The sequence below is a fragment of the Schistocerca gregaria genome, chromosome 5 (genome assembly GCF_023897955.1).
Source record: "Schistocerca gregaria isolate iqSchGreg1 chromosome 5, iqSchGreg1.2, whole genome shotgun sequence".
NCBI classification, from domain to species: Eukaryota; Metazoa; Arthropoda; class Insecta; order Orthoptera; family Acrididae; genus Schistocerca; species Schistocerca gregaria.
Genome location: NC_064924.1, coordinates 601,612,253 through 601,639,697, shown reverse-complemented (window position 1 = coordinate 601,639,697; position 27,445 = coordinate 601,612,253). Strand labels below are relative to the sequence as shown.

General features: G+C 40.6%; 1 protein-coding gene across 1 annotated transcript in view; it reads right to left on the bottom strand.

The window, feature by feature from the left end:
• The window catches only part of LOC126272232 (synaptic vesicle glycoprotein 2B-like), a 239,420-nt gene that overhangs the window by 11,412 nt on the left and 200,563 nt on the right, over nt 1–27,445 (bottom strand). Inside the window, exons 9-11 of the mRNA XM_049974934.1 lie at nt 16,482–16,596; nt 15,132–15,291; nt 1,204–1,331 (exon numbers count right to left, since the gene is read on the bottom strand). Of these exons, the coding sequence (XP_049830891.1) occupies nt 1,204–1,331; nt 15,132–15,291; nt 16,482–16,596 (403 nt within the window). The remainder of the gene's footprint in view (nt 1–1,203; nt 1,332–15,131; nt 15,292–16,481; nt 16,597–27,445) is intronic.

Genomic DNA, 27,445 nt, shown 5'->3' with positions numbered 1-27,445 from the left:
ATTTTATAATTATTGTTTTTATGTGGATGACATGTGACAGTGGTGCTGTAATGTCCAATGACATTTTTATTTTGTTTTACACATGTAACTGTTATTTATTGTGAATTCCTGTCTGGTGGGTGTGTTGCATGAGCAGATTGCCCATCTTTGGTAATGTTTTCATTAGTGAGCTGTAATTCTTTCTGTAATAGATGTTTGTTTTATTAGAGCCTCCTTTCCCATTACATTCATTTTATGACGTGAAGAACAAACATTTCTGTTTTATCTTCTACATTTCCTTTTACAAAATGTGAACTAAGTGTTTATATACCTGAGTATAACGAATGTACTTCTCTGGAATCATGTAAAATGATGTGCAGTGGCAACATACAGTGAGCCTGGATGGAAGCACATTTTCTTGCTGCTGCACAGCATTATAGCTGAGTCTCTCTTCACGTACGCTACATACGCTTCAGTGGTGCTCTTTACATACCATTGTTTTATTTGTTTGGTATCCCAACACACTGTGAATACAACCCATACCAAATAGACTAACAAGAGATATTGAACTTAGGAATATACTACAATCCCCTATGTGTCACTTGTGTAAGGGTTACCAGTATGATATAAGACTATTATAGCATGCCTAGAATCGTTTAAGCAGTCATTCTTCCTACTTTCTTGTAGCAAATCAAATGGGAAAAATCCTAAATCATCGTATAGTGGGAATTATCCTCTGCCATAATGTTCTCATGTTTGTAGAGTATAGAGGTATATATTGAGGTAGAGTAAGAAAATCTTGCACTCAAACAAAGAAATGGTCCTAACATATGCAAATCAGCATTGTCCATTCTGTTCATTTTGGCCCAAACAAAGGAAAGGCTTGAATTTTCTTGCTCTCACAGTGGATTAATTGATCCATAAGATTGTGGGAATTCATACATAACCATACTTTGTCTGCTGCTAATATTTTGGCTGGAAGGTTTGCAGTTGAAATATGGGCAGCAGACAAAGTATGGTCACAATTAAATTTGAACAATTATGTGTATCTAAGGAAAGGTTATTAATATATATAGATCAGCATTATCTCTTTGCTTGTTCTGTGATTATGACTGAGGCCACTGGAGTGGCTATACTTCAGTCCCTTGTGTCACCTTTTCCTTTCTAGCAAAGGGAAACAATAAATGTATACTACTAAAATGCAAACTATAGAATATTACATACCAAGTGTTAGAATAGTTATCAGTGAGAATGGAGCTACACAGTCAATTGCTAATAAGTATGGGAATGCCAGATTTCCAGTAAATGTTCCAAACTGGCCCGTCATTGAATTGAGACCCATTGCCATTGACCTGCAACAATTAAATTTAATAAAGTTAAAATATAAGTGTTTTGAAAAAGCAGACATGATTTTATTATTACTTCAAGAAATCAAGAATGACTGGGTAGTGAGACTACCTCAAAGAGAAAATTTAATGGCAACAGAAAAATATAAAATCTGCCAGTAGGCAATAAATACTTATTCTACCACTAACATAACATCATTATTCAAACATATTTTATCCATGCATTACATGTATGGGGGTTGGGTTGGGTTGAGTTGTTTGGGGGAAGAGACCAAACAGTGAGGTCATCGGTCTCATCGGTTTAGAGAAGGATAGGGAAGGAAGTCGGTCATGCCCTTTCAAAGGAACCATCCCAGCATTTGCCTGGAGCGATTTAGGGAAATCATGGAAAACCTAAATCAGGATGGCCGGACCCGGGATTGAACCCTTGTCCTCCCGAATGCGAGTCCAGTATGCTAACCACTGCACCACCTCGCTCAGTCTTACATGTATGAATGGACTGCTTATCTAAGTTTGTACTCAGATGGCAGGGGGAGGGGTAGCATTATTTATGAACAAGTATTTATCAAGTTTTCACAATTAAGTGCATTTATGTAAACATTATGGTTCAGAGGTTTCACTGCTACCAAAACCTCCAGTAATATGAGTAATAAATTGAAATACTTGTAATAGATTCTGTAGAAATAACTCCCATATTCTGAAGGATTATTCAGCAACATTTATTATGTATTGTGGCACTGCCGTTCTCCAATATTGCCATGGACTTTCTGTGACAAAACTATTTTTTTTTCCAAGAATAATGGCCCCGAGTTCTCAGCACCAAAGATGTTGCAGAGATATAATAGACTTAGGTGAAAAGCTCCTCTCAATTATTGAAAAGCAATCCTTTTCTCAATTGCGAAAATGAGAACTACTGTTCAGAAATTTGTACTTTACAGGTTAAATAATATCGAAGAGGAAGCATGATTTTGACAGGACTGTTACAAACTCAGCACCTTGCATTTGCTATTGATCATGTCAGAAACGTTCCTCCATCATTTGATATCTTTTTGTAGTAACCTAATTTGATCTCATATAACTTTCATCTTTGAGGACACCCAAAAATCAAGTCTTTTTAATCAAGTCTTTTTCATGTGACTGTGGAACTTAATTGTGACTATGGAACTTAATTATCCACAAGATCTATGAAAGCAAAAGTTTTTCATGCATGTCAGTTACAGATGGCACGAGATGATCACTCATTAACCGTAGTGAATATAAATTACAAAAAAAGTCCAGTTTCAGTCTGCAGGTTGCTTTTCTTTATTTTCAGATATCTGGTTTTGAACCAGCTACCTGTCTTCAGATTTGTTAGACAAAAATTAAATAACAATTGATTCAAGACTTATGTCTTCAAAGCTAGAAATTTTTTAAGAAATTGAAATTATAATGAGAAACATTAATTTATTACAGTGGCAGAGTAGCATGTCGATATAGAACTGCAAGTTCACTGTCACGACTAAACAGGCACTAGACTGCAACAACTTTATATTAGAGCTAGTGAACCTGGAAATCCTTCGCAATTGCTAAGTATGTCCGGGGATATGGTATATGTCCTAATCTTGTTCTGTCCCCCCTCTCTCTGCTCATCTCTGCACCCCTCTCTCTGTGTCCAAACCATCCTCCCCCCCCCCCCCCCCCACTCTCTCTCCTTGCCCTCCCCCCTTTCTCTCTGCCCATCTCATCCTCCTCTCTATATCATACTTGTTCAGAACCGGTGGTAGGCAGAAAACATCTTCCAAGGTTGTCCTAAATGCTTTCTCCAAAAATTATTTCGAGCAGTTAGTCCACGAACCCACGCGAGTTGTAAATGGTTGCGAAAACACACTTGACCTCTTAGCCACAAATGATCCAGAGCTAACAGAGAGCATCATGACTGATACAGGGATTAGTGATCACAAGGTCATTGTAGCTAGGCTCAATACCGTTTCTTCAAAATCCACCAGAAACAAACGCAAAATAATTTTATTTAAAATAGCGGATAAAGTGTCACTAGAAGCTTTCCTAAGAGACAATCTCCATTCCTTCCGAACTGACTATGCAAATGTAGACGAGATGAGGCTCAAATTTAAAGATATAGTAGCAACAGCAATTGGAGAGATTCATACCTCATAAACTGGTAAGAGATGGAACTGATCCCCCATGGTACACAAAACAGGTCCGAACACTGTTGCAGAGGCAACGGAAAAATCATGTGAAGTTCAGATGAACCCGAGATCCCGAAGATTGGCTAAAATTTACAGATGTGCAAAATTTGGCTCCGACTTCAATGCAAGATGCCTTTAATAGGTTCCACAATAAAACATTGTCTCGAAATTTGGTAGAAATTCTGGTCGTATGTAAAGTACACAAGCGGCAAGACGCAGTCAATACCTTCGCTGCGCAGTTTTCTGAAATTCCTTCACCAGGGGAGACGAATGGAATATTCTAGAATTTGAAACATGAACTGCTGCTAGAACGAGTTTCTTAGAAGTAGATACCTTAGGGGTTGCGAAGCAACTCAAATCGCTTAATACAGGCCCGTCTTCAGGTCCAGATTGTATACCGATTAGGTTCCTTTCAGATTATGCTGATACAATAGCTGCCTACTTAGCAATCATATACAACCTCTCGCTCACCAATAGATCTGTACCTACAGATTGGAAAATTGCACAGGTAGCACCAGTGTTTACGAAGGGTAGTAGGAGTAATCAATCAGACTACAGACCTATATCATTGACTTCGGTTTGCAGTAGGGTTTTGGAGCATATACTGTACTCAAACATTATTAATCACCTCGAAGGGAATGATCTATTGATACATAATCAGCATGGCTTCAGAAAATATCGTTCTTGTGCAATGCAGCTAGCTTTTTATTCACACAAAGTAATGGCTGCTATCGACAGGGGATCTCAAGTTGATTCCGTATTTCTAGATTTCCGGAAAGCTTTTGACACCATTCCTCTTCACAAGCGACTTCTAATCAAGCTGCAGGTCTACTCAGTTGTGCGACTGGATTTGTGATTTCCTGTTAGGAAGGTTGCAGTTCGTAGTAATAGACGGCAAATCATCGAGTAAAACTGAAGTGATATCAGGTGTTCCCCAGAGAAGCATCCTGGGACCTCGGCTGTTCCTGATCTATATAAATGACCTGGGTGACAATCTGAGCACTTCTCTTAGGTTGTTCACAGATGATGCTGTAATTTACCGTCTAGTAAGGTCATCCGAAGACCAGTATCAGTTGCAAAGTGATTTGGAAAAGATTGCTGTATGGTGTGGCAGGTGACAGTTGACGCTAAATAACGAAAAGTGTGAGGTGATCCACATGAGTTCCAAAAGAAATCTGTTGGATTTTGGTTACTTGATAAATAGTACAATTCTCAAGGCTGTCAATTCAACTAAGTACCTGGGTGTTAAAATTACGAACAACTTCATTTGGAAAGACCACATAGATAATATTGTGGGGAAGGCGAGCCAAAGGTTGCGTTTCATTGGCAGGACACTTAGAAGATGCAACAAATCCACTAAAGAGACAGCTTACACTACACTTGTTCGTCCTCTGTTAGAATATTGCTGCATGGTGTGGGATCCTTACCAGGTGGGATTGACGGAGGACATCGCAAGGGTGCAAAAAAGGGCAGCTCATTTTGTATTATCACGTTATAGGGGAGAGAGTGTGGCAGATATGATATGCGAGTTGGGATGGAAGTCATTAAAGCAAAGACGTTTTTTGTCGCGGCAAGATCTATTTACGAAATTTCAGTCACCAACTTTCTCTTCCGAATGCGAAAATATTTTGTTGAGTGAAACCTACATAGGTAGAAATGATCATCAAAATACAATTAGAGAAATCAGAGCTTGAACAGAAAGGTTTAGGTGTTCGTTTTTCCCACACGCTGTTCGGGAGTGGAATGGCAGAGAGATAGTATGATTGTGGTTCGATGAACCCTCTGCAAAACACTTAAATGTGAATTGTAGAGTAATCATGTAGATTTAGATATAGATGTAGATGTCCATTTCCTCCTCTCTGCCCCCCCCCCCCCCCCCTCACCCTGCCACAACTCTGGCCATCTACTCTTGCATCATCTCCCTGACTGAGCCTTGTTTATTGTTAGCTTAAAATTAATGAGAAACTGGTTGATATCATAGGTACTTGAGGTATGAGAGAGACCTCATCAGCTGCTGCATCTGTGAGGATAGTAGCTTCAATGACAATATTTTGCATAGTTTTCTGGGAATGTGCTACTATATATCCTGAATATAAGGACACATGACCAGCTTATGAAATGAAACATGTTTATTATGATGCACTAATATGAAGTCATAATTGACTGACAATCACAATGGTGAGAGAAAACAGACTGATTCAAAGATGAGATTACACAGAGCTTCACAGCATTTTGGGCAGACTCTCGATAGTCAATCTACTACTGATAGTCACCAAAGAGTCATCTCCTCCCCCCCCCCCCCCCCCCCCCCCCAGGAGTGTGGAGCACAAGGAAGGAAATGAAGGGCTGCACAGCTGTCTGTAGGGTAGAGAGGTAGCCGGTCAACAGTGGACGAGAGGAGGTGTGCAAGATTGTGCAAGCAGCCATTTCATTCTAGGCCCATGAGGGAGACATGACTGGACCATTTCTTGAGCACTGAGGCAGTGTAATATTTCAGTTCCCAGACACCATATAGGTCTATAGCCACTGTGCAAGACATACAGGTTTGCCCGCTCAAGAAAGAGGAGTAATCAGGTCCAACACTGTTGGGTGAGGTTGCACAATGAGCTGGACAGTGATGGAAAGGTGATCATTGTTGTTGATGGAGGCCACGATGTTGTTTCATCAGCATCATGCCAAAGCTGAAAGGAGCAGAGAAAACTGACTTGGATGGTAGCTCAACTATCGAGTGTACATGGAGGAGCATGGAGAACAAAGAGGGTGTCATGCTGGAGTTGGAGGGAGGGAGAGAGAGAGATATATATATACGCAATGTAAAATGCAGACATGTCAACCATCAAGATGACAACACTGGGAGAAGCGTGAGACAATGACGCTATAGATGTCAGGCACAAGATGGCCACCATACCTTGAGACCTTGAAAACTGGGAAAAACCTTGATTTTGAAAAATCCTGGAAAATACCTTAAATTTCTGGAAGAAACCTGGATTTTTTAATAATATTCATCACCTCATTTTTGTATGCAAATTTTTTAAAAAATCAGTTTATGGTCATTTTAAGAAGCATTCAAATAATAGACTATGCTTTTCAACATTATCTGAGTATTTCCGTCTTTATCTCAATATCTTCATCCATACGACTCAACATAATTTCTTTCCTGACCTGGCTCTCTGTTTGAGAGACACAATGTTATATTGCTATCAGAGCACCATTCTGTATGAAATCGCAGTTTGAATGAAAGCTTTTATTTATCCACACTAAATTCTCACATTTCAATAAATGACCTATTCATACCTATATTGGATACTGCCCCAGATGATATCTGTTTATCAAACAAGTTTTCTATTGCTTGATTCTGTGTTGGAAAATCTCTTCCAGGAAACACACACTTGTGAACATTTTGATAATTTGAACTTAAAACTTTGTACAAGTTGTTATTAATGTTTTGTTAGTAATAATTAATGATAATTCTTGTGGATACTGTACATTGGCAGTGTTAATTCTGAACACAGTTTCGTGTTGTCTTGGTAGTGATTTTTTAACATGCTGATTGTCAGTTAAAAAAGATGTGAGCATATCCTTGGAGATATACAAATTCATTGGGAAGGCAGGTTTCCATCAGTTCTGAATTATTCCTTCAACAGCAAATTTTTAAACAGGATATGCTGTCAGACAGCATGTCGCACATGGACAAAGCTGAAATCATGTATGCACAGTGCCTTCTCCTGCTTCTGGCTAATAGGAATGTTGCTGTTTGGTGTATAAGCAGTGAGAGCTAGCCAGCCAGAATCTACCAGGAAAATTTTTTCTGGCATTGCCAAGCTGCTAGGTTCGCACATGTGCATTAATGTGAACTAGAGTGGGGTTACCCTTCACATGACTTAGGTTTTTCAATCATTTCAAAGCTATTGCAGTTCCCTCATTCGGCTATTTCATGTTTACCCTTTAGTGTTAAAACTAAGGTAAACATATCAGATATTTATCCACCACTACTCGTGGAAATCTAACCAAAAATGGGATGAGAAACATTCAAGCAGTGAAAAGATCAAACAGGGATTTCTACATCTGCTTAAAATGAACCCATTGTTACAACTCTTCCGAGACTAGTTCCATCTACATCTTTCTAAGATGGAAGGGCACAATGGAAACTGTCAGTAATGGAGATGTATTGTGTGAATTGCCTGTCCAGTTGAACCAGTTCATAAATTTTCAGAACACAGTGTTTTTCAGTTATGCCTAAACTAAGTATAACTCCATACCACAGTACACACAATTTAATTTATCCATGGATTATGCGTGACACGAAATTACTAATGAATGCATTATGCTCTTGGTGCAACATAATGATAAGTATTTCGACAATGGGGAAAAGTGCTCTGAATAGCCATGCTAACAGCCAAAAACATAAACTTTCCGAAAACAAACTAAGTCTTTTCCAATGGATATAGATATATGCAACATCAAGAACATGAAACAACAAAAATTCAGTCCCTAATCAGTGAACAAGTCAAGATTATTTTTTATAAGACTTAGATTTTGCCATATTGTCATCATCTTAGACAAAAAATTGAAATGTAGGTATCTTTGTTGAACAGTATTCCTTGAAACACTGAGCTGATGTAGGTGAGGAAGATGTTGATTAGAATTACCTATGCATTAAAAATAGTACTGTCTTAACTTTTATGCCTCCTTAAATATTGGCCATTACACCCCACAAATGACAAATTTTCCTGAGCATGCAGTGATCTATTTCGATCATCACCTTTCTTTTTATTTTATCTTCTTTGCAAACCATGCAAATTGTATTTGGAGTACTTTTTTTAAATTAAATTAATCTGTTCTTTATTTTAATCTTCGAATTATTTGTGTTGATTTTGGAAATCATTGCATTCAGTTCACCATGACGATTACTGCTGTATTTCACAGTTTTTACATAAACTAATTGGCAGGAATACATGTCAAATAGCCTCAGCATATGACTTTATTATAATGTACAGTGAAATATTTAGGATATTGTTTTTAACGGAAGAATTCTTTTTGAGATTTTTCCGGCCTACATCCACTCACAACAACCCAGAGATTATAATTTAACATAGAAATCCAGGATTATTATTATTTTAAGATGAGAATATTGTGGCAACAGTCTGATATTTTTATAATAACTGGCAAAAAAAAAAATCTAACTGTAATTGTACATTCTAGCCAGTAGTTGGTCGTATGGAATAGTATAAGTTAAACACTGCTTAAATTTTACATGAATTTCAGCATATAGCAATTAGCAAGCAGTAAAGGAAACAAAAGAAAAATTCAGAGTAGGAATTAAAATCCATTGAGAAGAAATAAAAGCTTTGAGGTTCACCGATGACATTGTAATTCTTTTGTAGACAACAAAGGAGCTGGAAGAGCAGCTGAACGGAATGGACAGTGTCCTTAAAAGAAGATATAAGATGAACATCAACAAAAGCAAAACGAGAATAAGGAATGTAGTCAAATTAAGCCGGGTGATTCTGAGGAAATTAGATTACGAAATGAGAAACTTAAAGTAGCAAATGAGTTTTGCTATTTGGCGAGCAAAATAACTGATGATGATTGAAGGAGAGAGGATATAAAATGTAGACTGGCAATGGCAAGGAAAGTGTTTCTAAAGAAGAGAAATTTGATAACGTAGAGTATAGATTTAAGTGTCAGGAAGTCATTTCTGAAAGTATTTATATGGAGTGTAGCTATGTATGGAAGTGAAACATGGACGATAAATAGTTTAGACAAAAAGAGAATAGAAGCTTTCGAGATGTGCTACAGAAGAATGCTGAGGATTAGATGGGTAGATCACATAACTAATGAGGAGGTGCTGAATAGAATTGAGGATAATAGAAATTTGTGGCACAACTTGACTAGAAGATGGGATCAGTTAGTAGGACATGTTCTGAGGCATCAAGGAATCACCAATTTAGTATTGGAGGGCAGTGTGGAGGGTAAAAATCGTAGAGGGAGACCAAGAGATGAATACAATAAGCAGATTCAGAAAGATGTAGTTTGCAGTAGGTACTGGGAAATGAAGAAGCTTGCACAGGATAGAGTAGCAGGGAGAGCTGCAGTCTCTGGACTGAAGACCGCAACAACAGCAATTAAAAATCCTCAGTGCAGTCATTTTTGGTCACCAACATAGTTCTGCAAAACCATATCAATCAAGCCCAAACCTAAAGCAGTACCGTCCTCCATCTGCAAAATTCTCCTGCCATCAAAACTCTTGCCCTTCAGGAACTAGAGAAGCATGTACAGTGCCACCTCAAGAAGCTCTCCACCCTGCTCAGTTTCTACTTCCGCCTTGGAGTACCACTGTCCATCCCCTCTACAACAACCTCCAAACCTCCTCCATGTTCCCTCATAGCTGACAAACCCTGTCTTGCAGACCTACATTTCCCCCACAATCCAAAACTACCTCCCACCACCACACAGAATCCAGAAACTAAACAGACCCAAAACACAGTCATGAACCTTTCTTCCAGAAGCCTTAACCCCACAGAAATATTAGTCCTTTCCAAAGGCCTTCCTTTGTGCCCCACTCCCAAATTCCATTATGCAGGACTTTTTAAAGACCTCCTTTCCTTCTCCCACTCCCTGCAGTGGGAACACTTTTTTGCCACCAACTCTACCAATCAGACTCAACCAAAGACCAATGTTGAACCCTGCCTAATTCAGTTCACTCCTCCATCCAACTGTGATCCATCCCCACTCCCCCCAAATAATCTCCTGTTAACTTTCCAGAATTTCCTAACCTCAAACCTTGCCTCACCACCATTCCGCAAATCCATCAACATGCAAATTTACTGTATATGCATAGAAAGAACTGCAGTCCACCATCTTAAAACTGGTTCTGATTTTATAATCCTACCTGTGGATAAAGGCTAAAACACTGTTGTTTTGAACCGTAAGGACTATCTGGCAGAAGGACTCAGTCAGCTGTCAGGTACATCCACCTACAAACCTTGCCACAGTGACCCCATTCCAGAAATCCAGCAGGATCTCCAGTCACCCGTAAAATCCTTGGGCCCTGCCCAGAACCTCTCTCCTGAGTCCATCTCTCTACTCACCCCTACCACTGCCCACACTCTCATCTTCTACATGCTTCCTAAAATGCGTAAACCCAACCACCCAGGATGCCCCATTGTATCTTGTTACTGTACCCCCACTGAGAGAATCTCTGCTCCTGCAGACCAACATCTTCAACCTATTACTCGGAACCTACCCTCCTATATAAAAGATACCAACCGTTCCCTCCACCGACTCTCCATAATTCCTGTCCCTTAACCACACGGTGCCCTGCTTGCACTTTTGATGCCACCTCCCTTTACACTAACATCCCTAACTCCCATGGCCTTACCACTATTGAACAACCCTCTTTCCTAGTCACCATGACCCACTATATCCTCACCCACAATTACTTCTCCTATCAAGGCATTACCTACAATTACAAATAAATCAGTGGTATGGCTATGGGCACCTGCATGGCACCACCCTATGCCAACCTAGTCATGGGCCACCTAGAGGAATTCTTCCTAAGCACCCAGATTCATTCATGACATCTTTGCAATTTGGATTGAGGGTCAGGACACCCTAACCACATTCCTCCAGAACCTCAACGACTTCTCCTCCATTTTCTTCAGTTGGTCCTACTCAACCAAAGAAGCCACTTCCCTAGATGCTGACCTCCACTTCAAAGATGGATACATCAGTACCTGCATCCATCTCAAACCTACTAATCACCAACAATACGTCCACTTTGACAGCTGCCACCCATTCCATACCAAGAAGTGCCTTCCGTACAGCCTAGCCACCCACGGTCCTCCCATCTGCAGTGATGAGTGGTCCCTCTTGAAATATACTGAGGATCTCACGGAAGCCCTCACAAACCGTAATTATCCTCCCAAACTTGCACAGAAACAAATCTCCTGTGCTTTATCTTTCCAGTCTCCCACCACCTCCCTAAGTCCCACCAGCTGGCCACAGAGGAGCATTCACCTTGTAACTCAGTACTATCCAGGACTGGAGCAACTGAATTACATTCTCCGCCAGGGTTTTAACTAAGTCTCATGTTGCCCTGAAATGAGAAATGTTGTGCCCACTATCTGTCCCACCCTCCCACAGTGGTATTCCACCGTGCACCAGACCTACACAATATAATCGTCCATCCCTACACAACCCCTGCTCCCAACCCCTTACCTCATCGCTCATACCCCTGTAATAGACCTAGATGCAAGAACTGTGCTATACATCCTCCGACCACCACTTACTCCAGTCTGGTCACAAACATCACCTATCCCATCAAGGGCAGGGTTACCTGTGAAACCAGTCATGTGATTTACAACCTAAGCTGCAACTACTGAGCTGCATTCTATGTGAGCATGATAACGAACAAGCTGTCTGTCTGCACGAATGGCCACCAACAAACTGTGGCCAAGAAACAAGTGGACCATCCTGTTGCTGAGCAAGCTGCCAAACATGACATCCTTCATTTCAATGACTGCTTAACAGCCTGTGCCATATGGATCCCTCCCACCAACACCAGCTTTTCTGAATTACGCAGATGTGAACTTTTCCTGCAATATATCCTATGTTTCCGTAACCCTCCTTGCCTCAACCTACGTTTGTCATTGTCCTCTTCTGTCCACCCCCTTCTCTGTTCCCCAGCACTACACAGCCCTCATTCTTCTATCACATCCAATCTTTTTACTTCTTCCCTTTTCCACTATCCCCACCCCACTTCCCAACTGCACAAAACTGCCCTACCCTCTTTCAAACCCATTCCTCCACACTCCCTAACAGCATGTCAGTTTCTGCCTCTCCTACTCTACTATCCCTCCCCCTCCATACCCCAGCCTCCTCCTAACCCCCACCCAGTCACCACACCCATCATGCACTGGTGCTGCAGCTTGCAGTGAGGCCTCAGTTTCCTGAGACTGCAGTCGTGTGTGCGAGTTGCGTTAGCATGAGTGTGTATGTGTGTGTGTTTGCTGTCTAATTCTGATGAAGGACTTAGTGGCTGAAAGCTATTATTTGTGACTGTCTTTTTGTTGTGCCTATCTGCGACTCAGCATCTATGCTAAATGTTGAGTAGCAATTTTCCTTTTCACAATATTGTTAAAAGATTAGTACAATAAGTAAACAAATAGTGGAGCTACACAGAGCTCTGAAAAGTTTTTTATCTAAATGCACTGCAGACAATGGAAATTATGCGCATCAAATAAAAAACCCCAGAAAAAATGCTTAATGAGCAAAGTGTGATTTTATGCATGGGAATTATTATTAGCCTTACTTATAGATGGGATTTGATACTCTGCCAGGCACCAGCTATGGCAGCTTTCAGCACTCTGGTGGCAGCAAATTGGATGTAGCAGAGGTAAGTTTAGCTTGGCACTCTGTCCAGCATTGCATTGGGAAGCTCGCTCATCAATCATTAAACATAAGAGGAAGACACAATTAAAAAAATAGAGAATATTTCTTTAATTTTTTAAAAAGTTCTTTTTAAAGTTTTAAATTATTTCATGTTATATTGTTTATTGTTGTTTAAATGTCATACATAGGATCTTTTTGTGTGGTAATCCATTATCTATAGATAGAGGGTACTTTCCAGGATTACAAGCATTGCACCAATTAGGTTCCTCAAAAATTCTAATATAAATCTCAGTAGTCTAGTACCTGTTTAATTACGACAGTGAACTTGCAGCAGTATTGACAAGTTACTCTGTCACTGTAATAAATGTATTTTTTGCAGTATAATTAATTTCTTTCAAATATTCAAGCTTTGTAAACATAAGTCTTGAATCAATTACTAATTAATTTTTGTTTAACAGATCTGAAGATGGGGAGCTGGTCCAAAACTGGTTATTTGAAAATAAAGACAAGCATGGAACATTCCATCATTGCCTGTTCTCTGAAGGGGAGCATGCCGCTCCTCCAGGTTGGCTAAAAATGAGATGATAACTAACATTGGTGTCCCAACAGGAGAAGTGATGAATGGGAATCCCTATGTAATAAAACACCTTATCAGCTTGGCTGTCTGGTACGGTAAGTGATAGCATTACAGGGGTGCATGGGAGATCCTATCTATGACTTACCTGCAGTTTAGCAGTGTAGTCAGCCTCTGAACTTTCTTGACCTGTAATCTACTGGACTTTAATTGCAGAGCAACCACTTGTGTGTTGTTTGCCACCTTGTGAATTCTGTATCTCTACCAAACCATAAGGCTAATGCTGAGAAATGTAGGTTTGCCACTACTAGAGAAAGTAACAAGGTCCTGGTGAAATTTACATATATTCATGAGGAGTGCCGGCCCCTCTAAATCGTTCTTCATATTGTTACAAACAACACCATTTCCATACTGTGCAACTGAGAAGCCACTATGATGGCAGCCGTGTGGTTATGCCTCTCTGTGTGATGCTTACGCCACTGGTGCAATGTTCTATCCAGTTCAAATATGTAGGTAGTGTTGTTACAATTAGGCTAATTCCAATTGCACTCTCATGAGTATAACACTCTTTCTGCCACTTGGGTCTTCCCAACACAATACCAATATCTTTTCCGAAGGAATTATACAGGGCCACCTAATCAACATCGTACTATTCAAATTAGTAGTGATTGTAACCAACAGATTATCTTTGATGGTTGCTTGACCACAAATGAGATGTAACCAACAGATTATCTTTGATGGTTGCTTGACCACAAATGAGAAGTCCAGCAGCAGGAGCAAGCACGGAGGCTGACATATCATGTCCACTGGCATCTGTGTTGTTGTGCGGAATAAGCTTTGTTAAGTGATCTAGATTCACCTATGCGTCTGTCATTGTCACAGTACAAATCAAAGTATAATTGACAAATATAAAAGAGCAAAACCTATGTGCAAGTTTATGCCCACACTCTGGCTCTGTCTGAGGAAAAGGGAGAAGACAAAGTTTATTTATGAGATGATGGGGAGTGAGGCTGCCACCCATACAGCCTGTTCGCTGCCAGAACTCCAGGTCATTTAATAGTGGCATTCCTGCCATTCCTCCCTCTCTCTGTACAGCTGTGATGTCAGTCACCTTCTTTTCCATAAAACTGAACCCACTCAGATTTACTCACCCTTATTGACTCTCTAGTACTTGATTTATGGAATTATGCTTTTATCTAATTTTTGCCACTGCTGGCTACTTGACCTTAATTGTTTACTGAAAGAACTATTTTTTCTTTGCTGGAGGGTGCTGGTTGCACCAATCCACTTTCCAAAATGTGGATGGGTGGCCACCTATACATACTGCATTTCATGTTTTATTTGCCTCCACCTCCTGCCTCATGCAAGTCACTGTGACCCCATGCTGGCACCTGACTTGGCTTACTCCAGAGACCTTTTGCCTTTCTACCTCATCATCCATGCTGTCCTGCCTCACCCCCATTTCAAGCAATCTCCAGACTGAAATTGGGTCTTCTTTGTGACACTCTCTAATGACGAAGATGTCTAGCTATGATAAAATTACAAAATGTCACCTTAGAACCTTCTTATTAAATGATTAAATTTCTGCAGCTATATGCTGTAAGAAATGTTAATTGAACTTATATTCTATGAGAGAAAATGTTGGTACACTACCTGACACCTGTAGGGAACATGTCCACAATGGCAGCTAAGCATGCAATGTTGCTCACCCCAGTTAATGACACAATAAGAGCAAAACAGGCCAAGGCAGTTGATGTGCTGTATGTCCAATAAGCTGCCATTGAACATATGGCTGCTCCAACATATCCTATCACTGCAAAGCAAAAATTATTAAATGTTTCAGTTTGAAAGAGTAATTGTAGACTTTTTTGGGAGGGGGGGGGGGGGGGGAATAAAGTGTTCTGTTATTCATAGCTTATATTATCAGAATGCAGACTGTTTAAAATACACAAAAGCTGACAGAGTTTACTGGATGGTCATCCACAGCCAAACTTTGGCTTATTGAGTAATAACTGCTGCAGCTGTTGTAAATCCATTAGAAAAGGAATGATCAGTTTCATAATTTAAATTATGTCATCAAGTGTGCATCTGAATAGAAATAAGAAAGAGATTTCAAGCAGTATTACACAAAGACCTTACCACAGCAATAAAATGTGTCTGGAAGAATGAATACTTGCATTGTAGTGGTTAAGCCATATTTACAGTCTGATCCCTATCTTGTCTTTAAAATTTGGGAAATTTCCAAAAACGTTGTGTTCGTGGATTAAAACGGGGCAATGAAAGTGGAATCTATGAACAAATATGACGATAGACTAGAGAAAAAGCACCAGAAAGAGGGGTGCAGGAGGCGGGGGGGGCAGGGAGAGAAAGACAACTTACAGAGTTAGCAGTGTCTCAGCTGAAGTCTCACCAGGTTGGAACACTGCAGCTGTCATACATGAATTCACAGCTGTCAGGATGTATGTTTTGAAATCCTGTCAGTTTGTGTATTTCAGTTGCAGCGATCCATCGCAGCGAGGCTTCAGCTGAGGTACTGCTAACTCTACACTTCATCTTCTCACTCCTTGCCCCCCCCTCCCCCCTTGTCAAATGCTTTTTATAATCTCTTATCTCATACCACTTGTACACAGGTTACAGTTTCATTGCTGCATTTTAATCCATGACTGTTGTTTTTTACAAAATTTCCCTATTTTTATAGAAAGATTTGGGATCAGGCTGTAAAAGTTACTTGACCATTACAGTGTACGTATTCAGTTTTGTGGACAATTCTTACCGCTATGATTATTCAGATTTGGATCTGATTATGTAATTTAAATTTAAAAAATCAGTCATGCATTTTATAAAGAATTTATAAGAGCTCCAGCAGTTTTTGTACAACACAGAAGCTATTTCAGATCTCTGTTTTCATAAACAGCATGGATAGTTCAAGATATAATTTAATCATGTTTACATAGGGGGAGTAAATTACTTTGCATCTACAAAATAACTTCATGTGGCACTCACCCATAGTTGTTTTCTTGCCAATATATTTAATAATGTAAGTTGTAAGCAAAAAGGAGAGACCTTGAGAACTCGCAACAATAATGTTGTTGATATAAACTGTGTTTCTGACCATTGCCTACAAATAGGAAAAAAATGTATTAGAGAAATAAGATGTGTGCTTATCATAAGATCATATAACAGTAAATCTCAACTATATATCAAAACTATATTTAAGATTGAATAAATATTAAAAACACAAAAATATGTGAAGTTTTAAAACGATTCATTCAATGTTACACAACTACTGTATATCTATCAAACAGGGGCAAGTGGATGACACTATGAAACAAGCAAATAACCCTAATAATCATACGTCCATGAACCAATAGTTTCCCTGATATGATGTATTACTACTGAGTGCACTAACATTTTATAACAGAGTACCTGAGAATTCAAACTGCAGATATGCACTTGAGGACAAACTGATTACCACAAGTGTTCTACATGGCCACAACTCATGTGAAGGCAAGCTTCAACATGTCTCCTCATCAATGCCTGTACATGTTCAAAAATTCCATGTGTGTTCTGAATCCATTGACAACTATCCACAGTGCATTCCTAGAGTTCTTGGATACTATCAACAGGGCTGTAATACAACAAAGATTTTTAATATCCTCACACAAAAAGTCCTGTGGCTTCTTATAAGGGAACTTGGGAGACCGTGGTATCAATAAGCCATAACCAATACAGTTGTTATTGAAAGAGCTGACAAGTGCGAGAATTATCGCACAATTAGCTTAACAGCTCATGCATCGAAGCTGCTTACAAGAATAATATACAGAAGAATGGAAAAGAAAATTGAGAATGCGCTAGGTGACGATCAGTTTGGCTTTAGGAAAAGTAAAGGCACGAGAGAGGCAATTCTGACTGAAATTTCGTAAAAAGGTCTCGCCGCGACGAAAAACGTCTATGCTGTAATGACTTCCATCCCAACTTGTGTATCATATCTGCCACACTCTCTCCCCTATAACGTGATAATACAAAATGAGCTGCCCTTTTTTGCACCCTTTCGATGTCCTCCGTCAATCCCACCTGGTAAGGATCCCACACCGCGCAACAATATTCTAACAGAGGATGAACAAGTGTAGTGTAAGCTGTCTCTTTAGTGGACTTGTTGCATCTTCTAAGTGTCCTGCCAATGGAACGCAACCTTTGGCTCGCCTTCCCGACAATATTATCTATGTGGTCCTTCCAACTGAAGTTGTTCGTAATTTTAACACCCAGGTACTTAGTTGAATTGACAGCCTTGAGAATTGTACTATTTATCGAGTAATGGAATTCCAACGGATTTCTTTTGGAACTCATGTGGATCATCTCACACTTTTCGTTATTTAGCGTCAACTGCCACCTGACACACCATACAGCAATCTTTTCTAAATCGCTTTGCAACTGATACTGGTCTTCGGATGACCTTACTAGATGATAAATTACAGCATCATCTGTGAACAATCTAAGAGAACTGCTCAGATTGTCACCCAGGTCATTTATATAGATCAGGAACAGCAGAGGTCCCAGGACGCTTCCCTGGGGAACACCTGATATCACTTCAGTTTTACTCGATGCTTTGCCGTCTATTACTACAAATTGCGACCTTCCTGACAGGAAATCACGAATCCAGTCGCACAACTGAGACGATACCCCATAGCTCCGCAGCTTGATTAGAAGTCGCTTGTGAGGAACGGTGTCAAAAGCTTTCCGGAAATCTAAAAATACGGAATCAAATTGAGATTCCCTGTCGATAGCAGCCATTACTTCGTGCGAATAAAGAGCTAGCTGCGTTGCACAAGAGCGATGTTTTCTGAAGCCATGCTGATTACGTGTCAATAGATCGTTCCCTTCGAGGTGATTCATAATGTTTGAATACAGTATATGCTCCAAAACCCTACTGCAAACCGACGTCAATGATATAGGTCTGTAGTTAAATGGATTACTCCTACTACCCTTCTTGAACACTGGTGCGACCTGCGCAATTTTCCAATCTGTAGGTAGAGATCTATCGGTGAGCGAGCGGTTGTATATGAGTGCTAAGTAGGGAGCTATAGTATCAGCGTAATCTGAAAGGAACCTAATCGGTATACAATCTGGACCTGAAGACTTGCCCGTATCAAGCGATTTGAGTTGCTTCGCAACCCCTAAGGTATCTACTTCTAAGAAACTCATGCTAGCAGATGTTCGTGTTTCAAATTCTGGAATATTCCATTCGTCTTCCCTGGTGAAGGAATTTCGGAAAACTGTGTTCAATAACTCCGCTTTAGCAGCACAGTTGTCGATAACAGTACCATCGGCACTGCACAGCGAAGGTATTGACTGTGTCTTGCCGCTTGTGTACTTTACATACGACCAGAATTTCTTCGGATTTTCTACCAAATTTCGAGACAATGTTTCGTTGTGGAACCTATTAAAGGCATCTCGCATCGAAGTACGTGCCAAATTTCGCGCGTCTGTAAATTTTAGCCCATCTTCGGGATTTCGCGTTCTTCTGAACTTCGCATGCTTTTTCCGTTGCCTCTGCAACAACGTTCGGACCTTTTTTGTGTACCACGGGGGATCCGTTCAATCTCTTATTAATTTATGAGGTATGAATATCTCAATTGCTGTTGCTACTATGTCTTTGAATTTGAGCCACATCTCGTCTAAATTCGCATAGTCAGTTCGGAAGGAATGGAAATTGTCTTTTAGGAAGGCTTCTAGTGACACTTTATCCGCTTTTTTAAATAAAATCATTTTGCGTTTGTTTCTGATGGATTTGGAAGAAATGGTATTGAGCCTAGCTACAACGACCTTGTGATCACTAATCCCTGTATCAGTCATGATGCTCTCTATCAGCTCTGGATTGTTTGTGGCTAAGAGGTCAAGTGTGTTTTTGCAAACATTTACAATTCGCGTGGGTTTGTGGACTAACTGCTCGAAATAATTTTCGGACACAGCATTTAGGACAATCTCGGAAGACGTTTTCTGCCTACCACCGGTTTTGAACAAGTATTTTTGCCAACATACCGAGGGTAGATTGAAGTCCCCATCAACTATAACCGTATGAGTGGGGTATTTATTTGTTACGAGACTCAAACTTTCTCTGAACTGTTCCGCAACTGTATCATCGGAGTCTGGGGGTCAGTAGAAGGAGCCAATTATTAACTTAATTCGGCTGTTAAGTATAACCTCCACCCATACCAATTCGCACGGAGTATCTACTTCGACTTCACTACAAGATAAACCACTACTGTCAGACACAAACACTCCACCACCAATTCTGCCTAATCTATCTTTCCTGAACACCATCTGAGACTTCGTAAAAATTTCTGCAGAACTTATTTCAGGCTTTAGCCAGCTTTCTGTACCTATAACAATATCAGCTTCTGTGCTTTCTTTTAGCGCTTGAAGCTCAGGGACTTTGCCAGTGCAACTACAATAATTTACAACTATAATTCCGACTGTTCCTTGATCCAAGAACGTCCTGTAATTGCCAAGCACCCTTTGACATTGCAGCCCATCCCGCACTTTCCCGAGGCCTTCTAACCTAAAAATCCGCCCAGTCCACGCCACACAGCCTCCGCTACCCGTGTAGCCGCTGAGCTGAGCTGAGTGTAGTGAACTCCTGACCTATTCAGCGGAACCCGAAACCCCACCACCCTATGGCGCAAGTCAAGGAATCTGCAGCCAATACGGTCGCAAAACTGTCTGAGCCTCTGATTCAGACCCTCCACCCGGCTCTGCACCAAAGGTCCGTAGTCGGTTCTGTCAACGATGCTGCAGATGGTGAGCTCTGCCTTCATCTCGTAAGCAAGACCGGCAGCCTTCACCAAATCAGATAGCCGCTGGAATCCAGAGAGAATTTCCTCAGATCCAAAGCGACACACGTCATTAGTGCCGACATGTGCCACCACCTGCAGCTGGCTGCACCCTGTGCTCTTCATGGCATCCGGAAGGACCCTTTCCACATCAGGAATGACTCCTCCCGGAATGCACACGGAGTGCACACTGGATTCCTTCCCCTCCTTAGCCGCCATATCCCTAAGGGGCCCCATTATGCGCTTAACATTGGAGCTCCCAACTACCAGTAAGCCCACCCTCTGCGATTGCCCGGACCTTGAAGGCTGAGAATGATCCTCTGAAACAGGGCAGGCAGCTGCATCTGGCTCAGCCAGAGACAGTGCCTGAAACCGGTTTGTCAGACGCACCGGGGAGGCTTTCTGATCAGCCTCCAGGGACGCCTTTCGCTGCCTGCCACGCCTTGGAACGACCTCCCAATCAACCACAGGCGAGGGCTCAGCCCCACTGCGGGCAGTAACCGGGGCAACCACAGTGGCAGACCAATCTGGGGACAGACGGGACGAGGTTGACATCCCCGTGATACCCAAGTCCGGCTCCCCACAGTGGTGCCCATTAGCAACAGCGTCAAGCTGCGCGACCGAAGTCAGCGCCGATTGCAGATGTGAGCAAAGGGATGCCTAGTCAGCCCTCATCTGAACACAGCAATCGCAGTCCCTGTCCATTCTAATCGATGTTGAACAACAGTTACTGAAACACGAGTCCGTGCCTAGATAACGCAAGCGAAACACGCAAAGAATGTATCAACTAACCTGTAGAAATGCCTAACGACTGCGCTACAATCTGCTGAATTTACGATTACAGTAACTAAAACTCGAAATTGCACCTCCTATACGAAACTCACACGCAATTTAAATAAGAATCTACCAAGTAAACGCTAAAGCGCGATGTTACAACTGTCAAATACTATAATACGCCCGAAATATATGAATTAAACAATGCAAGTACCCAAAAACACGCAAAGAAATTAATTAAACTATCTAACAAATAAGTAAGCTAGGGTTATACGACTTGCTGCTGCAGCTGCTCATCCAACGGCGGCAGGGAGCACATAATGACTTGCGTGGACGTCATGTTCTGATTCAAAGGTAAGCTGCCAGATGAATTGGTCAAGGAGGAACAGTCATTTATTCTGCTAGGTCTTCTGATTTAAATCCTCTGGATTTTTTCTTTGAGGGTGCATCAAAGACGTTGTATATCGCAATATTCCAACAACTCCAGAGGACATGCAGGAACGTATTGTTCTTGCTTGTAATTCTCTTCAGCAGGCAACACTGGAAGCAGTAAATAATTTTTTCATTGAACGAGTGCAACAGTGTATTGGTGTTCAGGGTCACCACTCTGAACACCTTTGAATGTTCTACTCCTTGGCAGTGGTACAAGAGAGTCAAAGTCAATTTTGTGTTATGTTTTTACTTGGTTTTCATTTGTTTTCTGACAACTCCAGCAAGTGGACGAGTTTTTGATCCTGGGCTCAAAGTCAGTGTTGCGCTATGTAATTAATAACATTGTGTTTCAGTGAATGGTACACTGTGATACATTTTTGAATAGTTCTTTAGGAGAGGAAATGAATTACTGATTAAAAAATACAGGGTGCCATTTAAAAAAGTCATACCGCTGATCATATCTTTGTAAAAGCTGAGCTACAAATGTAGGCTATCATGCTGATTGATGTCCTGCTGATGGTTAAAGAACATTTGCTTGAAACATTTTGTAATTTGCATCTGGACAAACAGTTATTTAGGGTGGCCAGGATAAACGGGACACCCTGTATTTGTCTTGTCATTTACTGATGCTGATAGGTCATTAATATACACTGAGATGATCAACGGTCCAAGTATCAAGCCTTGTCAAACACCATGGTTAATTGTTCCATAAAATTTTGGGTGTGCAGCTCCATAAATTTGTCCTCTTCTTCTTCTAATATTTCAACTGAATATCATCCAGCCATCTTCAGAGTGAGCCGAGGTGACTGATGCTCCACCACTTGCTCCGTCCTTTTAAACCCGCAGACTGCACCGCTCCACATGCAGCCACAGATAAACAAGGTGCCAAAGGTGTTGATCGGTGGCAAAGGGGTATGACATATGCATGGAATTAGATTTACTGCTGCACAGTCAGTCCACATGCTGATATCTATGTTTCACTGAGAGCTGCACCATCTTTGTAAGTTTATTACAGAAATTGTCAGATTCCGATTTGTCCAAGCTGAAGCCACTGTCTCTGTTAATTCATCATCAACCGAATTTCAATTGCTTCTTTCACTACTGAGTCCCAGAAAGATGAGGTCAGGGCCAAAATTTTGACACTATTGTACACCACAAAGTGCCCAGCATCAATAAAGTGCTCTGCCGTCGCAAATTTATTAGGTATTAAGTTCACAGTGATACATCAATATGTGGATCAACCGCACAGCCATAGATCTGATTCCATGCATATGGCATATCTCTTTGCTGCCAATTGACATCTCTGGCACCTTGTTTATCTGTGGCTGCATACGCAGTGGTGAGGCCCACGGATTTGAAAGGACGGAGCAAGTGCTGGAGCGTGAGTCACCTTGGCTCATCTGAAGATGGGTGGATGGTATTCAGCTTAATTATTAGAACAAGAAGTCTAATTGATGCAGCTGCATGCCCAAAATTTTAGGGAACAATCTTTGTACCTCAAAAATATGAAGATCCACACCACAGTTAATAGTTCTCCACTCCGATTTTATTGTTTCACTCACTCCTATTAGGACAGCTCTTTGTTTCCTGTTATGTATACAGTGGAATCAGGTGACTTTGGAGGTCTGTTCTGCAGTGCAAGGTCTGTAGGCTACTTACAGCTGATACATCTACATCTGCATGGTTACTCTGCAAACCACACTTAAGTACTGGCAGAGGGTTCATCAAACCACCGTTACAATAATTCTCTATTATTTCAGTCTTGACCAGAGCGCGAAAAAAATGAACAACTATATCTTTCCGTGCAAGCCCTGATTTCCCTTATTTTATTATGATGATCATTTCTCCCTATGTAGGTCAATGTCAACAAAATATTTTCGCATTCAGAGGAGAAAATTGGTGTTTGAAATTTCCTGAGGAGATTCCACCACAACAAAAGATGCCTTTGTTTTAATGGTGTCCACCCCAAACACTGTGCCATGTCAGTGACATTATCTCCCCTATTTCATGATAATACAAAATGTGTTGCTCTTCTTTGAACTTCCTCGATGTACTCTGTTAATCCTATCTGGTTAGGATCTCACACAGTGCATTGTACTCCAAAAGAGGACAGACAATCATTGTGTAGGCCGTTTCTTTAGAATGTATGTTACAGTTTCTAAGTACTCTGCTAGTAAAATACAGTCTTTGGTTAGCCTTCCCCACAACATTTTCTATGTGTTCTTTTCAATTTAAGATGTATGTAATTGTAATTTCTAGGTATTTAGTTGAATTTTTGGCCTGATTTGACTGATTTATCGTGTAATGGAAGTTCAATGGATTTCTTTTAGCACTGATGTGGAGGACCTCACACTTTTCAGTACTTAGCATCAATTGCCAATTTTCACACCATAAAGAAGTCTTTTTCTAAATCATTTTGCAATTTGTTTTGATCTTCTGATGACTTCAATAGGCTATAAATGGCAGCAACATTTGCAACAAGCTAAGATGTCTGCTCAGATTTTCTCCTAAATCATTTATACAGATAAGGAACAGCAGAGGGCCTATAACACTACCATTGGGAATGCCAGAAATCGCTTCTGTTTTACTCAGTGACTTTCTATAAATTACTACAAACTGTGACCCCTCAGACAAGAAATCGTGGATCCACTATTCCATAAGCACACAATTTCACTACAAGCCGCTTGTGTGGTACAGTGTCAAAAGATTGACTGCTGAATTGTTCAGGAGTCCACCAAACACATAAGGCAGCTACCAAGATAGCAGGGGCTGGATGGCATGGACTGGGCAGTTTTTTTATGTTTCAGGATCTGGGGGAGACTCAAAGAGGGCTTCAGTCTCGAAGGGTTCAGGTTGAACGCAGGAAGAACGTAGATACAGGAACCATCGGTATAACAGTTGTAAACTGTCATAGGTGTGTTGGGGAAGTACCAGAGCTCCAAGCACTAATAGAAAGCACTGACACTCAAATTATGATGGACAGTGAAAGCTGGCTAAAGCCGGAGATAATCTCAGCCAAAATTTTTGCAAAGAATATAACAGTGTTCAGAAAGGATAGTCTACACACAGTTGGCGGTGGCATGTGTGTTGCTGTTAGGATTAGTTATTCTTGTAGCGAAGGTAAACTAGGTAGTTCCAGTTAGTCAGTATGGCTAGAGACCATTCTTGGCAACTGGAATAAAACAATAACTGAATCCTTTTACTGACCTCCCAACTCAGATGATACATTTGCTGAAAGGTTAAAAGAAAACTTGAGTCCAATTTCAAACACATACACAACTCTTAAAATTATAGTTGGTAGTGACTTCAATTTACACTCGATATGTTGGTGAAGGTTGTATACATGGAAGAACCCTGGAGATATTAAAAGATTTCAGATAGATTATATCATGGTAAGACAGAGATTTAGGAACCAGATTTTCAATTGTAAGACATTTCCAGGGGCAGATGTGGACTCTGACCACAATCTGTTGGTTATGAACTGTAGATTAAAACTGAAGAAACTGCAAAAAGGTGGGAATTTAAGGAGATGGAACCTGGATAAATTGAAAGAAACAGAGGTTGTACAGAGTTTCAGGGAGAGCATAAGGGAACAATTGACAGGAAGGGGGAAAGAAATATAGTAGAAGAAGAATGGGTAGCTTTGAGGAATGAAATAGTGAAGGCAGCAGAGGATCAAGTAGGTAAAAAGATGAGGGCTAGTAGAAATCCTTGAGTAACAGAAGAGATACTGAATTTAATTGATGAAAGGAGAAAATACAAAATTGTAGTAAGTGAAGCAGGCAAAAAGGAATACAAACGTCTCAAAAACGAGACCGACAGGAAGTGCAGAATGGCTAAGCAGGGATGGCTAGAGGACAAATGTAAGGATGTGGAGGCTTATCTCATGAGGGGTAAGATAGATACCGCCTACATGAAAATTAAAGAGAGCTTTGGAGAAAAGAGAACCACTTGCATGAATATCAAGAGGTCAGATGGAAACCCAGTTCTATGCAAAGAAGGGAAAGCAAAAAGGTGGAAGGAGTATATAGAGGGTCTTACAGGGGCGATGTTCCTGAGGACAATATTATGGAAATGGAAGAGGAGGTAGATGAAGATGAAATGGGAGATATGATACCGCGTGAAGAGTTTGACAGAGCACTGAAAGACCTAAGTTGAAACAAAGCTCTGAGAGTAGACAACATTCCATTAGAACTGCTGACAGCCTTGGGAGAGCCAGTCCTGACAAAACTCTACCATCTGGTGAGCAAGATGTATGAAACAGGCGAAATACCCTCAGACTTCAAGAAGAATATAATAATTCCAATCCCAAAGAAAGCAGGTGTTGACAGATGTGAAAATTATCGAACTGTCAGTTTAATAAGTCACAGCTGCAAAATACTAACGCGAATTCTTTACAGACAAATGGAAAAACTGGTAGAAGCCGACCTCGGGGAAGATCAGTTTGGATTCTGTAGAAATGTTGGAACATGTGAGGCAATACTGACCTTACGACTTATCTTAGAAGAAAGAATAAGGAAAGACAAACCTACGTTTGTAGCATTTGTAGACATAGATAAAGCTTTTGACAATGTTGACTGGAATACTCTCTTTCAAATTCTAAAGGCGGCAGGGGTAAAATACAGGGGGTGAAAGGCTATTTACAATTTGTAGTGAAAGCAGATGGCAGTTATAAGAGTCGAGGGACATGAAAGGGAAGCCGTGGTTGGGAAGGGAGTGAAACAGGGTTGTAGCCTCTCCCCAATGCTATTCAATCTGTACATTGAGCAAGCAGTAAAGGAAACAAAAGAAAAGTTCGGAATAGGTATTAAAATCCAGGGAGAAGAAATAAAACTTTTGAGGTTCGCCGATGACATTGTAATTCTGTCAGAGACAGCAAAGGACTTGGAAGGGCAGTTGAACGGAATGGATAGTGTCTTGAAAGGAGGATATAAGATGAGCATCAACAAAAGCAAAACAAGGATAATGGAATGTAGTCGTATTAAGTCGGGTGATGCTGAGGGAATTAGATTAAGAAATAGGACACTTAAAGTAGTAAAGGAGTTTTGCTATTTGGGGAGCAAAATAACTGGTGATGGTCGAAGTAGAGAGGATATAAAATGTAGACTGGCAATGGCAAGGAAAGCGTTTCTGAAGAAGAGAAATTTGTTAACATCGAGTATAGATTTAAGTGTCAGGAAGTCGCTTCTGAAAGTATTTGTATGGAGTGTAGCCATGTATGGAAGTGAAACATGGACGATAAATAGTTTGGACAAGAAGAGAATAGAAGCTTTTGAAATGTGGTGCTACAGAAGAATGCTGAAGGTTAGATGGGTAGATCACATAACTAATGAGGAGGTATTGAATAGAATTGGGGAGAAGAGAAGTTTGTGGCACAACTTGACTAGAAGAAGGGATCGGTTGGTAGGACATGTTCTGAGGCATCAAGGGATCACCAATTTAGTACTGGAGGACAGCATGGAGGGTAAAAATCGCAGAGGGAGACCAAGAGATGAATACACTAAGCAGATTCAGAAGGATGTAGGCTGCAGTAGGTACTGGGAGATGAAGAAGCTTGCACAGGATAGAGTAGCATGGAGAGCTGCATCAAACCAGTCTCAGGACTGAAGACCACACCATCACCATGTTGGCAAAAATAAATGTTTAAATCTGGAGGTATGCATAAAACATCAATTGAAACTGTGCTAAACACATTCTCCGAAAATTATTTCGAGCATTTAGTTCATGAGCCCATACAAATAGTAAATGATTGTGAGAACACACTTGACCTCTTAGCAACAAATAATCCTGAGCTAATAATGAGCATTGAAATGGATACAGGGACTAGTGAACACAGTACTGTTGTAGCGAGACTGGATATTTTAACTACAAAACCCTCCAGAAATAAACGAAGAATATAGCTACTTTAAGAAGTAAATAAATATTTGCTTG